General features: G+C 37.2%; 1 protein-coding gene across 6 annotated transcripts; it reads right to left on the reverse strand.

Moving 5' to 3' along the window:
- Positions 1-168: 168 nt before the first annotated feature.
- Positions 169-15,785, reverse strand: mapk8a (mitogen-activated protein kinase 8a). 6 transcript variants are annotated; one of them, XM_066679747.1, is made up of 12 exons: positions 15,481-15,785; positions 13,796-13,981; positions 13,560-13,689; positions 13,389-13,447; positions 12,953-13,091; positions 11,445-11,610; positions 10,072-10,143; positions 9,152-9,334; positions 6,608-6,732; positions 6,300-6,363; positions 5,904-5,981; positions 169-2,902 (listed from the first exon to the last, which is right to left on the reverse strand). In XM_066679747.1, exons 2-12 carry the CDS (start codon positions 13,951-13,953, stop codon positions 2,832-2,834), a joined length of 1,245 nt encoding a protein of 414 aa, XP_066535844.1. In that variant the 5' UTR covers positions 13,954-13,981; positions 15,481-15,785; the 3' UTR covers positions 169-2,831. The 6 variants fall into 6 exon arrangements, with proteins under 6 accessions (XP_066535844.1, XP_066535843.1, XP_066535840.1 ...); XM_066679746.1 differs by lacking the exon at positions 10,072-10,143 and adding an exon at positions 11,060-11,131 and having other exon boundaries at positions 169-2,977; positions 15,481-15,784; XM_066679743.1 differs by having other exon boundaries at positions 169-2,977; positions 15,481-15,782.

A 15,785-nucleotide genomic window follows, 5' to 3' on the forward strand; every position in this document is an offset into this window, starting at 1 on the left:
TCCAAAACCTGGAATGAGGTGTACATTACTATAATAAAATTCCAAAATGGTCTATTTACATATAACCTAAACACAACTTCTTGTTATATGTCAACTATCTGTAACAGCGACGTTACAGAAGAGAAAATTCATAACACGAAAATGATACAAAGCACAAAATAAATGTGAACTTTTTATTGTCAGTGGTTACAACACTTGAACTTCAGGGCACTCAGATGGTACAGTGCTCTGTGCTGACTGGAGCGGTGGAGTATTACAAAGCCAGCATCTTCACATGGTCTCAGCTTTTCTGAATATATTTTGGACATTTGCCACTGCTGACAGACTTTTCTCCAACATCATGGACAGTTAAAGGAGCTACATGTAAGATTTATGTTTTACTATGTTTATTGATGTCATAGGTGTCCATTTAGTTTTCAAAATCCTGTTAAATCAAACCAGAATTTTCACAATGTGACAAACGTGGTTGCTTCCATTATGAATGCCACAAGCAGAGACCCAAATGGAAATGTGGAAAAGTGAGGTGAGTCAACAGCTTGCTTGAGGTTTAGATTGGATTATAAGAAAAGTAAGTAAAGGCCCTTTTATTTGCTACGACTTACAAACAGCTCCTTTACTCAACAATCTCAGACAGAAATGGCATGAATCGCATTAATTCCAGGCAGAAGCTTTCAACCAAAATCGCATATAAACTAAAAAGAAATAAATAAATAAAATAAAAATATGACAAACTAAACACATAACCACATGGATAATTAACAAAACAGACATAGCACACACATTCTTACAGTTCATTCATATTCACTGTACACATGACACTAGAACACAAGCATCATTTTAGCAATAATGCCTTTTAAAAATAAATAATAAACAAATATCAGATGGGATACTGCTCCTAAACAGTGGGCTGTGATGGGTATCAAACAAGCAGGTAGTGAGGTAGTTCAAATTCTACTGAAGCTGATCCTGTTTTTTTTCCACTGCCTTAATGTAATACAAGGGTAACAGCTTTTAATGAAATTTATTGAAAATTTGAATTTATTTTGTAATTGAAATAAGAGCAGACACAAATTCTCAAAAAGGTTAAGATCATCATTACCGTTATTATTAAGAGCACTTAAAATTAGAAATAACCAAGAACAAAATCTCCTTAAGGGGTTTCCTTTCATGTAAATCGCTTTAGAAAAAAAACACACCAAACCTCCTGTGTGCATGAGATTCATAACCATCCATTCTTAAGTTAACATCCAATTTACATTCTTACTTTTAAAAACACTGCTCAAAGAAGAATAACCATCTTTGGGGAACAAAAACTCTAGCCCAAACATTCACCAATTTACGTACCGTAAATCCATATAATTGTACTGTTAACACCAAACATTTATTTACAGTACCTGCCATTACAAATATTTCTTACCTGATAAAAAATATAAATAAACACAACTTTAAAGAATATGGAAATAAATTCTTTTCTGTTTTGGTTCGTTTCACAAAAATAAACACTCAGCCAGTGCGAACCAGTGTAGAAATAATTCAATTTTTGCATACAACATTATGAATGCATTTGTTCATGATTTGAAGAGAGGCCACTCTCTATGCAGAACAGCATTTGTTTACTCTAAGGGCATGTCCAAAAAAGTGCTCTACTCACTATGTATACCACTATTTTTGAGTTTGGCCATTTTGTAGCAGTGTTTAAAGAATACAGTGCACAAATTTCAGTGCCCTCAATCCCACTGTATCACCATAAGTTATTGGAAGTGTCCAAAATCTTTCACTACCCTCATGAAAGCTGTTTCTTAACAGTGCACTTCATCATGAGTAATGTAGGTGATAGTGAGTAAGGGGCCATATTGAACTTGGCTGAATATCTCTGAACTACCTTTCATATCACACAAACTGAGATTAATCTATGTCATTAAGAAAAATTATGAATATAAGAAATAAATCTGGTTTGTAAAATTATTGTAACTTTTCTAAAAAGTAATGTCTCCAGACATTCAAAACCATGTTTAAAACTTTGAATGCTTAGTGTTTGAAAATGAGGCTGAAATGCACAATTTTGTTTTCATCAGTCAATCACTCAAGAATATTCAATAGCAGCAAAAATAAAATAAGAACATACACCGCCCAATAAATTAACCAATACATATAAAATATTTGTGATGATATGCATGATTATTTGCTGTAGCAAAACTGTACAGATCAAAAATAAAATGTTCCAGGTAAGAATCATGGAAAACCCAAAACTAGAAGAAGCCATCATGGACAGGATTTGGAAGAAAAATAAAAATATTACCAAAAAAAAAAAAAAATTTAAATAGATATACTACACTGATATCAATTTATACATTATTTTATATTTTCTTACATCAGCATCTGTAGGTTGAAAATACTAACATGGAGCATGTTTCTAGATTTCTAGATTTTTGTTCACTCAAAATCCCACAAAAGACAAACAAAAACAAATCCACTCAGAAAAATAAACTGAAAAAATATATTCACAATTTAGCTTTTAGAGGTCATCCTTCTAGAACAATATGGCAAATGCTTTTATCTAAGCTTATAAAAAGAGGAACTGAGTGAGCATACCAACAGTATTCAGATTAATAGCCAGGCACAGTTGGAGCTTCTTGTCAGAATGTACCGGGATGGGGGGAAAAAACATAAAAAAGCCATTTAAAAAAACAAAAAACAAACAAAAAAAAAAACACTTTTTCCCCATTTTGAAGGGATGCAAATAATATCACACCTGACATTTGAAAAGCAATCTGACTGGCCTAAATCTGATACCATGCCACACACACAGAGGCTCCTGGAGAGGGTGATAGTCATCTGCAGCAGCTAAGGGGTCCTGCAGAGGCCTCTAAGCTGCTGTCTGTGTCCGAGGCCATCGTGGGCTCTGTAGACATAGAAGACACATCATTGATGGAGGAGGAAGAGGAGGGCTGAGGGGATCCATTCACTACTGCTGCACCTGTGCTATGAGAAATACATAGATCAGTCATAATCACACGCAGGTATTTTTTATACACTGTATGAGAAGTGGAACAACGGATGTTAATCACTGAGGACATGCATAGACTTTTCATACTGTCATCCAAAAGAGCCCATGAATTACAGGAAGCTACCGACTACAGGAATTGGATAAATAAATATCAACATAATAAAATATCAAAAACATTTCTCACTGCAGTTAAAAATCCCTCCAGTGACTGGTGCTCATGATTGTGTTTCACAAAAACAATATAGAGAAATAAAGACATATCAATGTCAGTAAAATTCAGATGTTAGGTTTAAATAGTTTAATACCATCTCTGATCCACTCAAACCACTGCAACACACACCAACATTGTTGGTCATCATCTTGTCCTTCATCAGTGGACACAAGACACTGCTGGCTGGATACTTATTCTCTGTCCAGCACAGACAACCTTTGGGCTTTAAAAACTCCAACAGCGCTGCTGTGTCTGATCACTTGTATCAGCACAGGACACACTTCCACAAACACCTCAGTGTCACAGCAGCGCTGAGAATGATCCACCATCTTAATCATACCTGCTCTGTGGGGGTCCTGACCATTGAGGAACAGGACGAAAGGGAGCAAATAATGTATGCAGAGCAAGAGATGAACAGTCTGTAATTGTAGAACTACAAAGTGCTCCTGCCTGGTCAGTGGAGCTGAGAGAATGGACCGTGAGTGTAACTGTTTAAACATTTTTTTTTTTTAAATTTTGGTTGAATATTCCTTTAATTTTTTTATTCTTACTTAGCCCATCTCAAATTTAACTGTGTTGCAGGCATCAAACTCATGGGTTGTATATACCAAAAATAATCATTGGTCAGTGAAACATTTTGGGCAAATCCCATTCCAGATGTCTCTTGAAAATTAAACAAAACTGACAAAAGTACAAAGAAAAGATTATTAATGTCTTACTCAACCAACTTGTTTTGTAAACAAAAAACCAATTGGAATATGACGTGTAAAATATATTCCAAACAAGCTGGTACAAGCAAATTAAAAGTTAAACATTCACAGAAAATTAGTGACTCTTTTGAAGCATTACACTATAAGCAGGTGAATTTAAAAGATATATAAAAATGGCATTCACCAAAGACTCTGCAAGCCAAACAAAATAAGTTGCTCATCAATTTACGCAAAACTGCATGAGAGACCTTTTAAATAGTTCAAAGAAATATGTCTTTTATCAGTTACTGTACTGTTGTAATATTGTGAAATGATTATAGAAATCTGGAGAAATAACAGTTCAATGTATGGCAAGGCTAAACACTTGAATATGACCTTGGAGCCCACAGATAGTACTGCATAAGGATCTGTAATGATGCTAGAGTGATAAATATAGCCACATGGACTTGGGAGTACACCACTGCATCAAGGAATGTAACCTAAACCTCTATTACACAAAGAGAAAGCCATATAGCTCTGTGCCCAAGCTCTCTGATGATCTAAAAGACAACAGAAACCCATGCCGTTATAACGAGTCTCTGTTTCAGCTAGTTTTCATGAAAAATGTACGCTGTGTTTTGTCGTGCTAGTGACAAAAGGGACCATCTCTCATTGTATGGAGGACGCATCAGCGAACTGTATATGTGAGAGGTTTCCAAAGAGCTTTATGCAAACACTGGGATTTTAGAGAGACATATGCTGCTGTCAAGACAACCTATTTTCCTGGAAACTTCAAGGTTATTTCAGCAAGACTATGCCAGGCTTCATTCTGCACATGCTGCATCAACATGAACTCGTAAGCAAAGACTGAGTGTGCCTGACTGACTGGCCTGCAGTTCAGACCTGTCTCCCATGTTGCACCATGATAAAGAGAATCAAGCAAAAGCGACTATGGACAGGTGAGCAACTGAAAAAACTTTAACTATTAGTGTTATTTCATTCAAAGCAGTTAAAGAAAATTAATAATGAACAATTAGTATCCTCAGTTCCCAAATGACTCTGTCCCACAATTTCTGGCATATGTTGCATCAATAAAAAAAATAGCCAATTGTTGGCTTAACAATGTACAAACATCTGATATATCAATTTTGTTTCTGGTGTGTATGTAGCTTCAAGAAAGTCTTTAAAATCAAGATAAAGGAGACCACACACTCAAAACTCTAAACATTAACAGGATTAGGATCACCTACCATGTATTTACATTCATTGTCCATTTAATCAGCACCTGTGACCATAAAGGAGCACTTTGTAATTCTACAATTACAGACTGTAGACCACCTGTTAATCTGTATACTTTCTTATCCCCATTTCACCCTGCTGGGTGGTGGCTTATTCTCAGGGCTGCTATGACACTAATGTGGTGGTGGTGTGTTAGTGTGTCCTGTGCTGGTACAAGTGGATCAGACACAGCAGTGCTGCTGGAGTTTTTAAACAGTCCACCAACAAAAAGATTTCAGCCAACAGCTGGAGGACGACCAATTGTGCGTCAACATATAAGCTACTGTCTCTGAATTTACATCTCCAAGGTGGACCAATGAGGTAAGTGTGTGTAACAGAGTGGACAGAGAGTGGACAGTGTTTAAAAACTTCAGCAGCACTGCTGTGTCTGAATCATCCGTCCCAGTGCAACACACTAACGCACCACCACGCCAGTGTCACTGTAGCACTGAGAATGATCCACCACCCAAATCATACCTGCTATGTGGGGATCCTCTGGGGGTCCTGACCATTGAAGAGCAAGGTGAAATGAGGATAAGAATGCGCAGAGAAACAGGTGAACTACAGTCTGTAAATGTAGAACTACAAAGTGCTCCTTTATGGTTAGTGGAGCTGATAAAATGAATGATTGGTCAGAGAAAATGTGTGATTTGTTAATGCCCTTGAAGTTTTATTTACCTTTACTAACATTATTTTAGGACAAATCATCTTCACTAACCTAGAGGAGGTGGCTGGCCTCGAATCACACCATTTTTCATCCTTTCTTCCCAGTCCAGCACTTCCTTATAAATCAACTCTGATGAGAAAATATAGAGATATGAGAGAGAGAGAGAGAGAGAGAGAGATATCATGGAAGTAGGCAAGGTTCCAGTTGCCATTACGTACCTTCCCCATGTGATTCGAAAGAAATATCTGTCTTTCTAAATAAAGTAACACACATAAGCTATTTAAACATGCCTGGGGGCTCATTAACACTTTTCAGGTGACTTCATCAGACAGGCTTCTGACTATATGTGCAGAGGGCAAATGATATTCATACTGAAATGTGGCTCATTCATCTGCATCAGGTTTCACACAGTAATATTAATGGTGAAAAAGGAATATAGGCTGACACCTTTCCACTCATCTACTGTGTGTTCCCTCTCATCCAGCTGCTTGTCTGTGATCATTGGAGGGGGCTGAAGAGAGAAGAGAAAGGAAAGCTACCATTATGAATAATACATTTCTCAAGAAATAAAACGGCATTATTTTTGTCATTTAATGATGACTAGACAATATATTTCTACTTTGTGTTATTACTGGTAATAAACACACAATTGGCAGAACAGTGATCTAACTAAATAAGTCCACATAGGATATTACAAGGTTGAATGGAACATTAGGCAACAATGGCTTATACTCTGTATGTATGTGTAGACTCACCGCCTCTACCTCTGCTGGATCATACCACACATTAATATATGGGTGCTGTAGGGCTTCATCCACAGATATGCGTTTTGAAGCATCTATTACCAGCATTTTGGAAAGCAGGTCTCGAGCCTGGCTTGCTAAAACACAGCATCATGCAATCTGTAAGTATGATTACTCACAATAACGAAAACACGTCACATGTACATTTCTAAAAGGTGCTACTGACATGAAATTCTCACCGGATATCGGTAACAACCCATCCAATCCAAACATGCAAAGAAATCAAACCACAGATGTCCATAAATCAAGTTGTGTGTAATAATAACAAACGACACTTGAAAAAAGTATTGAACACATGAAGAAAGAGAGGTGCAAAAAACCATGGAAAGTCATGACACCAGTTAAAATCTATCAGTAATTAGAAACCAATCCTGCTACTAAGTGCAAATCATTTGCTGGTTCAACTGATTGCCAATAAAAAGGTGTGTCATTACCAAGTTTCCACACAATTAACATCTGATGATGGGTAAAACCAGTGCTCTCTCTCAAGACCTTCTCAACCTTATTGTTGCAAAACATACTGATGGCATTGGTTAAAGTATAATTTCTGAACTAGGTTCCAGTGAGCACTGTTGGGGCCATAACCCGGAATTGGAAAAAAAATAATTTCGCCATAAACTGGCCACAATCAGGTGCGCCCAACAAGATTTCAGACAGAGAAGTGAAAATAATTATCAGAAGAGTTGTCCAAGAGCCAAGGGCCACTTGTGGAGAGCTACAGAAAGTATTGATAAAAATCTGCTGCCATCTACCAGGATGATGACAATGAAAGTGGACATTTCAGCAAGACAATGATGCCAAACACACAACCAAAGAAACACTCAATTTGTTTCAGAGAAAGAAAATACAATTACTAGAATGGCCCAGTCAATCATCTGACCTGAAATGAATTAAAAAACTATGGAAGGAACAAAAGCTCAGAGTTTATAGAAGGTGCCCATGGAAGATTCAGGATTTGAAGAGTGATTGTGAGGAAGAATGGGCCAAACCACACCTAAGCAATGCATGTGACTAGTTTCTACATACAGGAGGTGTCTTGAAGCTTACATCATCAACAAATGCTTTTGTACGAAGTATTAAATAAACTTCAGTAAATGCATTCAATACTGACATCTGGTGAGAATTTCATGTCAAAAGCACCTTTAGAAGCATATTTACTTCGAAAATTAGTGATGTGCACTTATACTTATTTAACCCACTGTATTTATAATCAATATTTTGATACACACACAATATACTAATCAAACCACGTTTAAAAGCTGTCATGAAATACTACAATGGTACAATTATTTGATTAAACATATCACACACTGTGCCACACTGATTCAAATTAAACAGGGTCAATGGAAATATCTAAGATATAGAGCTAAATGTATTTTATTTGCAGTATTTCTTTCTGAATCACATATTTAAACATATAGTAAAGATAAAAACTTATATTTTCCTAAGTTTTAAAGTCACTACTCATCCCATTTAAAAAGTTAACTATATAAAAACTGAGGGGAAACGAAAAAATAACATTCAAATTCAGTCACTTTCAAATAACAGTAATCATTGCTGCAGAAAATAATCTTAGAAATGAAATGTGATGGTTACAGCTTTCAATAATTTCAGCAATTTCTCACACTCCTCTCACAGTCTCTTTCACAGTTCAGCAAATGTAAAGGATCTGTTTGTCATAACTTAGTTGCCAAAAACGACTGCCTGATTGAGAGATGTTTGTAGGGAAGTAACCATGTGTTGCCAAAAGAGATTATGACATTAGATTTCACCTTGCCATGTGGTTGTATAAGTTCCCAACCAAGTATCTCTCTACCCTTTTTTTGTTTTGTTTTGTTTTTCATCTAGACAAATAGTTTCCATATGACATAAGACAACTAGTTTTGGGGGGTCATAAACGTATTAGCGACATAGTAAAGCTTTCATATTCTGAAAATCATACATTTTTGAACAACCACTTTCTCTTGTAGTGGGTAAAAGTGTCATCCCTTCGACCTTCAACAAAACAACTTGTTGTTAGTGGTTCACTTTAGGGAGTCTCACCATCATGAAAATTTTATGAATGCTGCCAAAAAAAAAAAGATTTGTAAGATAATTAAGGAATTTACATATGCCAGATTAGCAACAACACCAATTATCCCTAATTGTTCTCTAATTTTGATCATAACTCTACTATAAACAGTGACTTTGAAATTTAATATTTTAATTTAATACCCATATAATTAGATGTAACTTTAACAATCACCTACAGTGTACAGACTGCAGAAAATTCACAATAGTTAAAATAACCTTGTAGCTGAAGTAACCTAAAAAGCATCATGTTTTAGCTGATTGACTACATTCAAAGTTATGGAAAATGTATTTTCTTGATGAATGATCACTGTTACCACAATAAATATCTGTATTTCAATATATGCACAATAGGCTCAAAGAACACTTCACATTTGAGGGGTGGGGGATGGGGGGTGTATAGATTTAGCCTAAGCCACCATGTACCTTTCAGTTTATTGTGTTCTGAATCAGCAGGGAAGAGAACATCAGGGAAGAGCTTCTCAAAGCTGTATCCAGCATAGCGGGGGCGGTTCTCTACATATGTCCTTACAGACTGGTTGAGCTTCATCAGGAACTCCTGGGATGGGGTTCCCAGCTGTTCAATAACTTTGTTCCACTGATCAATATCTTAAGATTTCATAGTTAAGAAAAACAGTCAATTTCTCAAAGTAAAAAAAATTGATTGCAGAAATAAGGGAGACAGCGACATGGCACAAGGAGATAAACATGGTTTCTACACAAAGAAACAAGGTACACAGCTGTGCTGGGAATGATGAATGTACATGATGTTCATGAGGATTTCAACCTGCCCTACTATTAAATAAACCCAAGCTTAATTATGTACTTGTTAAACTGATAGAATTCACACAGTATGCCTCAGTGACAGGTAAGCACAACAAAAGCAAACAACTGCGCATCCAATCAATGCCATTTCCCACTCATTTCTCTTCTGTCTGTGCTTCAGCTGGAAATAGCAGCTTTTCTTTCCAGGCAAGTGGGGAATAAAACAGAGACTTGACCTATAAAAAAATGCAGCAGGACAGACAAGGCTGGCTTCTGACGGATGTAAGACACGTATATAGCAGCGTCAATAGGGATTGAAAAAAAAGAAGGCACGTCTGTTCTGTCAGACGGATGACTAAAAAACATTTCAGAAACACTTTCGGTGAGAATCAGTCACTGCAGTCCATGACAAACAAGTATTAGATACTGCAGAGTATCTATGCTGATCAGCTCTTGATTTATTATTGTGTAGTTTATATTCCTTGCCCCAAAAGGCTAAATATCCAGGCAACTGTGCCTGAAGTGTTGTGTAAAATAGGTAATGGCACAAGATGAATGAAGTAGACAACAGGTAAGGATACGATCAGTGCCTGGAAACAACACACTACCTCTGACCATTTCAGCCATAATACAGCCAACAGACCAGACATCAACTGAAAAAATGAAATGAAAATGAAATTAGCATGCAACACACAAACAACTAAAAACAGACAGACCTAAAACATATGAAGAGTGAATGAGTAGAGAAAGCATGAGCATGAGAATTGAACAAGCAAATGTTGCTAAGTCTCAAAGGCAACTTTTGTTTTCTGAATGAACGAGAAGAATTAAAAACATTAACTGAAAAAAAAGGGAAAAAAAATATAATAAAAAAATAAAATAAAAAAGATAAAAAAGACCCTCACATGATCCAACTGCACATCTTCCATAAATGAACATATGAATGAATAAATCAAAATAAACAAACCAAATAAAACACTGATTCATAGCATGTAATTTTTTTTCATGAAAAACCACTCATTTTCATGAAATCACTGTTACATGAAGCACTTACATTTTTGTGCATTATTAACATTTGAATATTGATGAAACTTTGAGGCACATGCCTATTGGACAGTTCTAGTCTCTGGTCTTAAGTTTCTTAGCTTATTCATAAATTCTGCTTTATGGAACAGTCCCCTGGTTTTGAATTCATCTACACCTCATCAACACATTCTACAGAAGGGACCAGACTGTCTACTTGACCCCCATGGAAAATGACAGATGGGAAAGGCAGCATATTATCAAAGTAGAATTACATTGTCAGTGTTTTAAAAGCATCATTTACTCCACCATGTTTATACCCCCAAAGTGACACAGAATAAATGGATGTTTCACTGTAATTTTATGTGAATTATAAAGATATCTTAATTGTGTGCATGTCCCTTTTGCAATAACACATTGATCATTACATTTAATAAGTAAACATGCCCACTAGAGACAGATGAGCTACAGGTTTCTGAATCTTCTTCTGCCTCTAAAAATACTTCAACATAAAGTGATAAACTACCAAGAGCACCACAAGGATACAGTCCCTTCCAGGGAAAAGGATTTTGTGACGAACCATTTCTGCCAAAATACAGCCCACAGACCAAATGTCCACTAATTGTTTGTAGCAAGAGGAAAGAGAGAAGATGGTTAAGCAGCAAATCAGCAGGAAGTAGTAGCTGTTAGTTGGTTTACATATTTATTGCACTCACACTTGACATTCTGATTTTGCAAAATCATCAAACCATGCAGCATCTCCAGTAAAACTGTACGTTATACCAAACCCATAAAGCTACTGGGTTAATGAAAGCAAAGGAGTGGCCTATCAAAGCATGAAATGAGATATGCATGATGAGGATGATGTTTGCAGTTAAGCATCTGCAAGAAGTGCCAACAAGGCATTCTGTTGCTTGTCACCAGCACTGACCATTGGCTTGATATCCCATTCCCAGAATGACTTCAGGGGCTCTGTAGTAACGTGTCACCACATATGGTGTCATCAGCAAACCAGTGGCTGCTGTTCTGGCCAAGCCAAAGTCCAGGATCTTCAGGGTACAGTCCGATTTGACTACGATGTTACTGGGTTTCAGGTCCTGCCGGGGTAAAGCAACACACATTACATTTCAAGAATAAATATACAAAGCTAATGCATTTTGCCAAAAATAACATGTGAGAGTAATGACATTTGTACTAATTTGTCACACATTGTATAGCATATGGGTTTTAAGAGCACAAGTTATAAAGTGGGACTGGTTAAGTGGCTGTTACCCCAACTGTGGGAAGATCTTTCAGACCTTTAAATGTTCAACATACTGAATTTGTTGTTTTACTTTAAAAGCAATATGAGCCAAATAACTAGTCTTAAGGTAAAATAGTAATAATACTTTTTCATTAGTATGTGCATTCTCAATTCTTCAAATAAATCTGCAAGAATATTTTTCTATAACGCCAAGGTTCAGTATTTTTTATTCTTCTAACAATCTAAGCAATGACAACTGCATTGTGGGTAAAATAGTTAATTTAGCGTGTTTTGATGTACAGGTCTAGGAAATGGGGTAAAAACTAAGACCTATTTAGGAAGCTTCTAGTATGAATATTATTATCTCTGTAAAAGGGAATGCAATGTCACCTTTGGGAGCAGCTTTGGTTTAGAGGACACAGCTATAAATCGCTAGTTAACATTAAAGTGTCAGTAGTGTACTCAAAAGAAAAAGCAGACCATTTAAATACTGAATTCGTATTATACTTGGAGGTTTGATGTAATTTGTCTATTGGCTTGTTCCTGATGATAAAAAAAAAATAATAATAATAATCTAACTTGTATACACTGAAATGTATATGAAAACATACACCGTATCAACAATCAATATAAATATAAATTGCTATACTATAATGACCCTTTTGGTTTTATCTATTTATTTATTTTTTTTACTTTTTACGCTCTGTTAATAAAAAATCCTGAAGTAATTTGTCAGTTTCCTTTTGCCTTGATCTGATTTAGCACAGCTGTACTTGAAATAACTCTGTAATAAATCAATCAATCAATAAAATCATTAGCCTGCATTAATAAAGGAAAGCATGTGACCTTGCCAGGACACAATTCATCCTAAAAAAAAATTACTTTGCCTATTAAAGAAATACACTCCACTCTCCTGAAAAAAATCAATACTGCCTCCTGATGGTGTGTTAGACGAGAGAACTGTTTACTCTGGACTATCGCTTCCCTCCTTGATCCTCGCAGCACGTTCCTGCCTCACCAGCGCAATGCAGTCAGCAGCAGCAGCAGCAAGCAGGACGAGCTGGAGGTTTTTGTACTCAGCTCTGGGGATGGAGCCCCTCCCCCTCCCTCACCTTAACTGATTATTAAGCTTTTTGCCCTCAGTGCAACATCGGCTCCGTATGACAGTGTTTCCTTTTAGGCAACAGAGCACAGACCCTATGGATGATCCCTGCAGCGTGGAGGTGTTTAATTCCACACAGCATCTGGTACAGCAGATAGGACAGCCGTTCGTGGTCCAGCTCCATCTGAATGACTTGGCAGAGGTTGGCATCCATCAGCTCCATTACTAGGTAACTGTTGTCGGGTTGGTGGGGAGGGAGAAGGAGTGGCAAAAACGGGTGTAAAGGGGGATGCAAGAGAAAAAAAAAAGAGAGGGGCGGGGGAGTCCATGCATGTGAGGGGGGGAGAGCAAGAGAGAGAGAGAGAGAGAGACAGACAGACAGAAACAGAGATGGAGAGAGACAGAGAAAGCAAGACAATTGGAGCAACTGAGCCATGGTCCAGATTTTTCTCATTTTTATTGTCCTTAAGAATAAGCAATTTCAGCTTTGAGCAATGACTGGGAACACTGATATTTTGCTGAATACTCACACATCTTGGAAATCTTCTAATGTTTTTTGTGGTGTAAAAACATTTAACAGGCCAATAATCTGAAAACATATCACAATCTAAGTTCAGCAAACAAATAACAACTGAATAATTGCAACACTAACCAATGATCAAATTCCTACTGCATAGTTATCGCTATTTTAAAAGACTTACGTTTTTATGGTTCACACACTTCATCAGCACCAGTTCTCTGTATGCTCGTTTGGCATGTGTCTGATTCTGAAATGGTCGGCTAAGCTTCTTAATAGCAACATTCCTTTCAAGGTGGTGGTCATATGCTGAACTATAAGGGCAAAAGGACAAATAGGTCAAAAATAAACATTCTGAGACTTATTAGTGTAGATTTTCAGTTTCAGACTGATGATAGATCTCCAAGCAAAAGTACATACCAGACTATTCCCTGTGCTCCTGAGCCCACAGGTCTTAGATTCTGATAGCGCTTCAAAACAGTGAATGTTGAATCCCCCACATCTATACTGTAAAACTCCTTCTCCCTTTTGTTTTTATTCATGATGAAGTCCAGGCAAACTGATGTCTTAACATACATACAACACCGTTGTTTATGGACCTAGACCCTAAGCAATGATAAATTAAGGAAAATATTATGAGTATGCCAGAAAAAGTAATTCAGGCATTAGAGAGACAGACATAAAGAAATATTATTAAAAAAACAGCAACCTGTTTATCAAAATGTATCTTTGACAAGAAAGAAGCAATTTCCATTTCCACACAACAATTCTCCCAAAACCTTAGCAGAAAGAATAAAACTAAATTCCAGTCCATCACTGCGTGTATTATTTACAGCGGGTATTGCTACGGAACAGATACTATCACTCACCAATACAGCTACATCAAAAATAGGATGTGCTGACGATAAACATGTGAAAAATGTCATTTCAGGCCAATCACATTAACAAGAAAACACTGTTGTGTGAATAATTCAGTACTGGAATAATTATCTCCAGGAAATAACCGATATTTAGGAAATATTTAAAAATAAATAAATAAATAAATCACTGTTTCACCAAAATATGGGTTAAGGAAGTTACAGCTATTGGTTAGTACAGTACAGCACAGCCAGGAAACCATTTCTGATGGGCCTTTGAACAAATACAAGTTTCCTAAAATGCCACTAATAGACATGTATTAGATTAATGGCAACATTAATATGAATCTAACGTTTCTTTATGCCTATGCAGCATAATTACATCACACCAGGCAACATAATTACACCATAATAAACTGTTCAAAATATACTGAGAATATGCAGCCAAGGTCAACACAAAATATAACCACTCACAGTGCTAATGACCTAATGTGTTTTGGTCCTTCAAGACCTAAACACAGAAAAGAGTTCAGCATATAAACAGCAATGTCCTCAATACACCAGCCTAGTCGTTAAGACTAGCAGAGCCATAACGTTAGCTGCTCTCGAACCAGCAGGTGCAATACAGTCTGGTGCTTTTCAGTGCTTGAGCTGAGTAGGGAAATCTTTCTAATGAACGGTTCAAAAGATCAATACTGGCCTGAAAGATCAATACAAAAGATCAATCAGTTGATGGCATGTAGGCGTAGCAGAGTGCTGGAGATCAACAACCTCAACCAGAGCAGACTTCACTGTCCCGTTCAGTCTGTTCTGTCAACACTAGTTAGGGGACGTACCCCGGTTTGTGCTACAAAGGCTAAACCAGATAAATCATGTATCTTTTAAACTAAACAACAGACCAGTGCGTTTTTAATGCCAGTGTCCTCGTTAACACAAAGAGAAGAGCCTGAATCTAGCCGGGAGTAAGCTGCTGGATGGAAAGAAGGCTCCAAGAGCGTCGTTTGTCATTTAGCCTTAGCTAGCCTGCAAACCAGTGTCTAAAGCTAAAGCTAAATCCGCCCCAAGAACCGAGTTTTTCTTAATGACGCGTATTATATAAAAAACAGCACGCTATCTCCGATATCTGTAGCAGAAAGGTGGTTACATTTTTTCTTTCATCTGAATGAGAATCAGCTGTGCTGTAGCCTGTGCTTGTACCCTCCCCCACAGCTAAACAATACCTCTCCACCTCTTCAAACGCTTCCTTACCTGCTCTCGGCGGCTCTTTTGCGCGCAGTGTCCACCACCTAACAGACCCTTCACAGAGGAGCGGGGCAAGATTTACAAGAGGAATAACCTGTATTTTGTTGCTCGTCTGTAAGAATCATGACCTCACCGCTTTCTTTCGTATACACACTCTGTATCTCCCCCGCTCTCTTTTTTTCTCTCTCTCAAACACACACACACACACACACAACGCTTCCTCCCACTGACAGGCCTTGCACGCGCCGCGGGCGGCTTGACGCTCTACGTCACATAATCTGTACGTCCACCGGCATCACAGACTGAGTCAG

This window comes from Hoplias malabaricus, chromosome 8 (assembly GCF_029633855.1).
Source record: "Hoplias malabaricus isolate fHopMal1 chromosome 8, fHopMal1.hap1, whole genome shotgun sequence".
NCBI classification, from domain to species: Eukaryota; Metazoa; Chordata; class Actinopteri; order Characiformes; family Erythrinidae; genus Hoplias; species Hoplias malabaricus.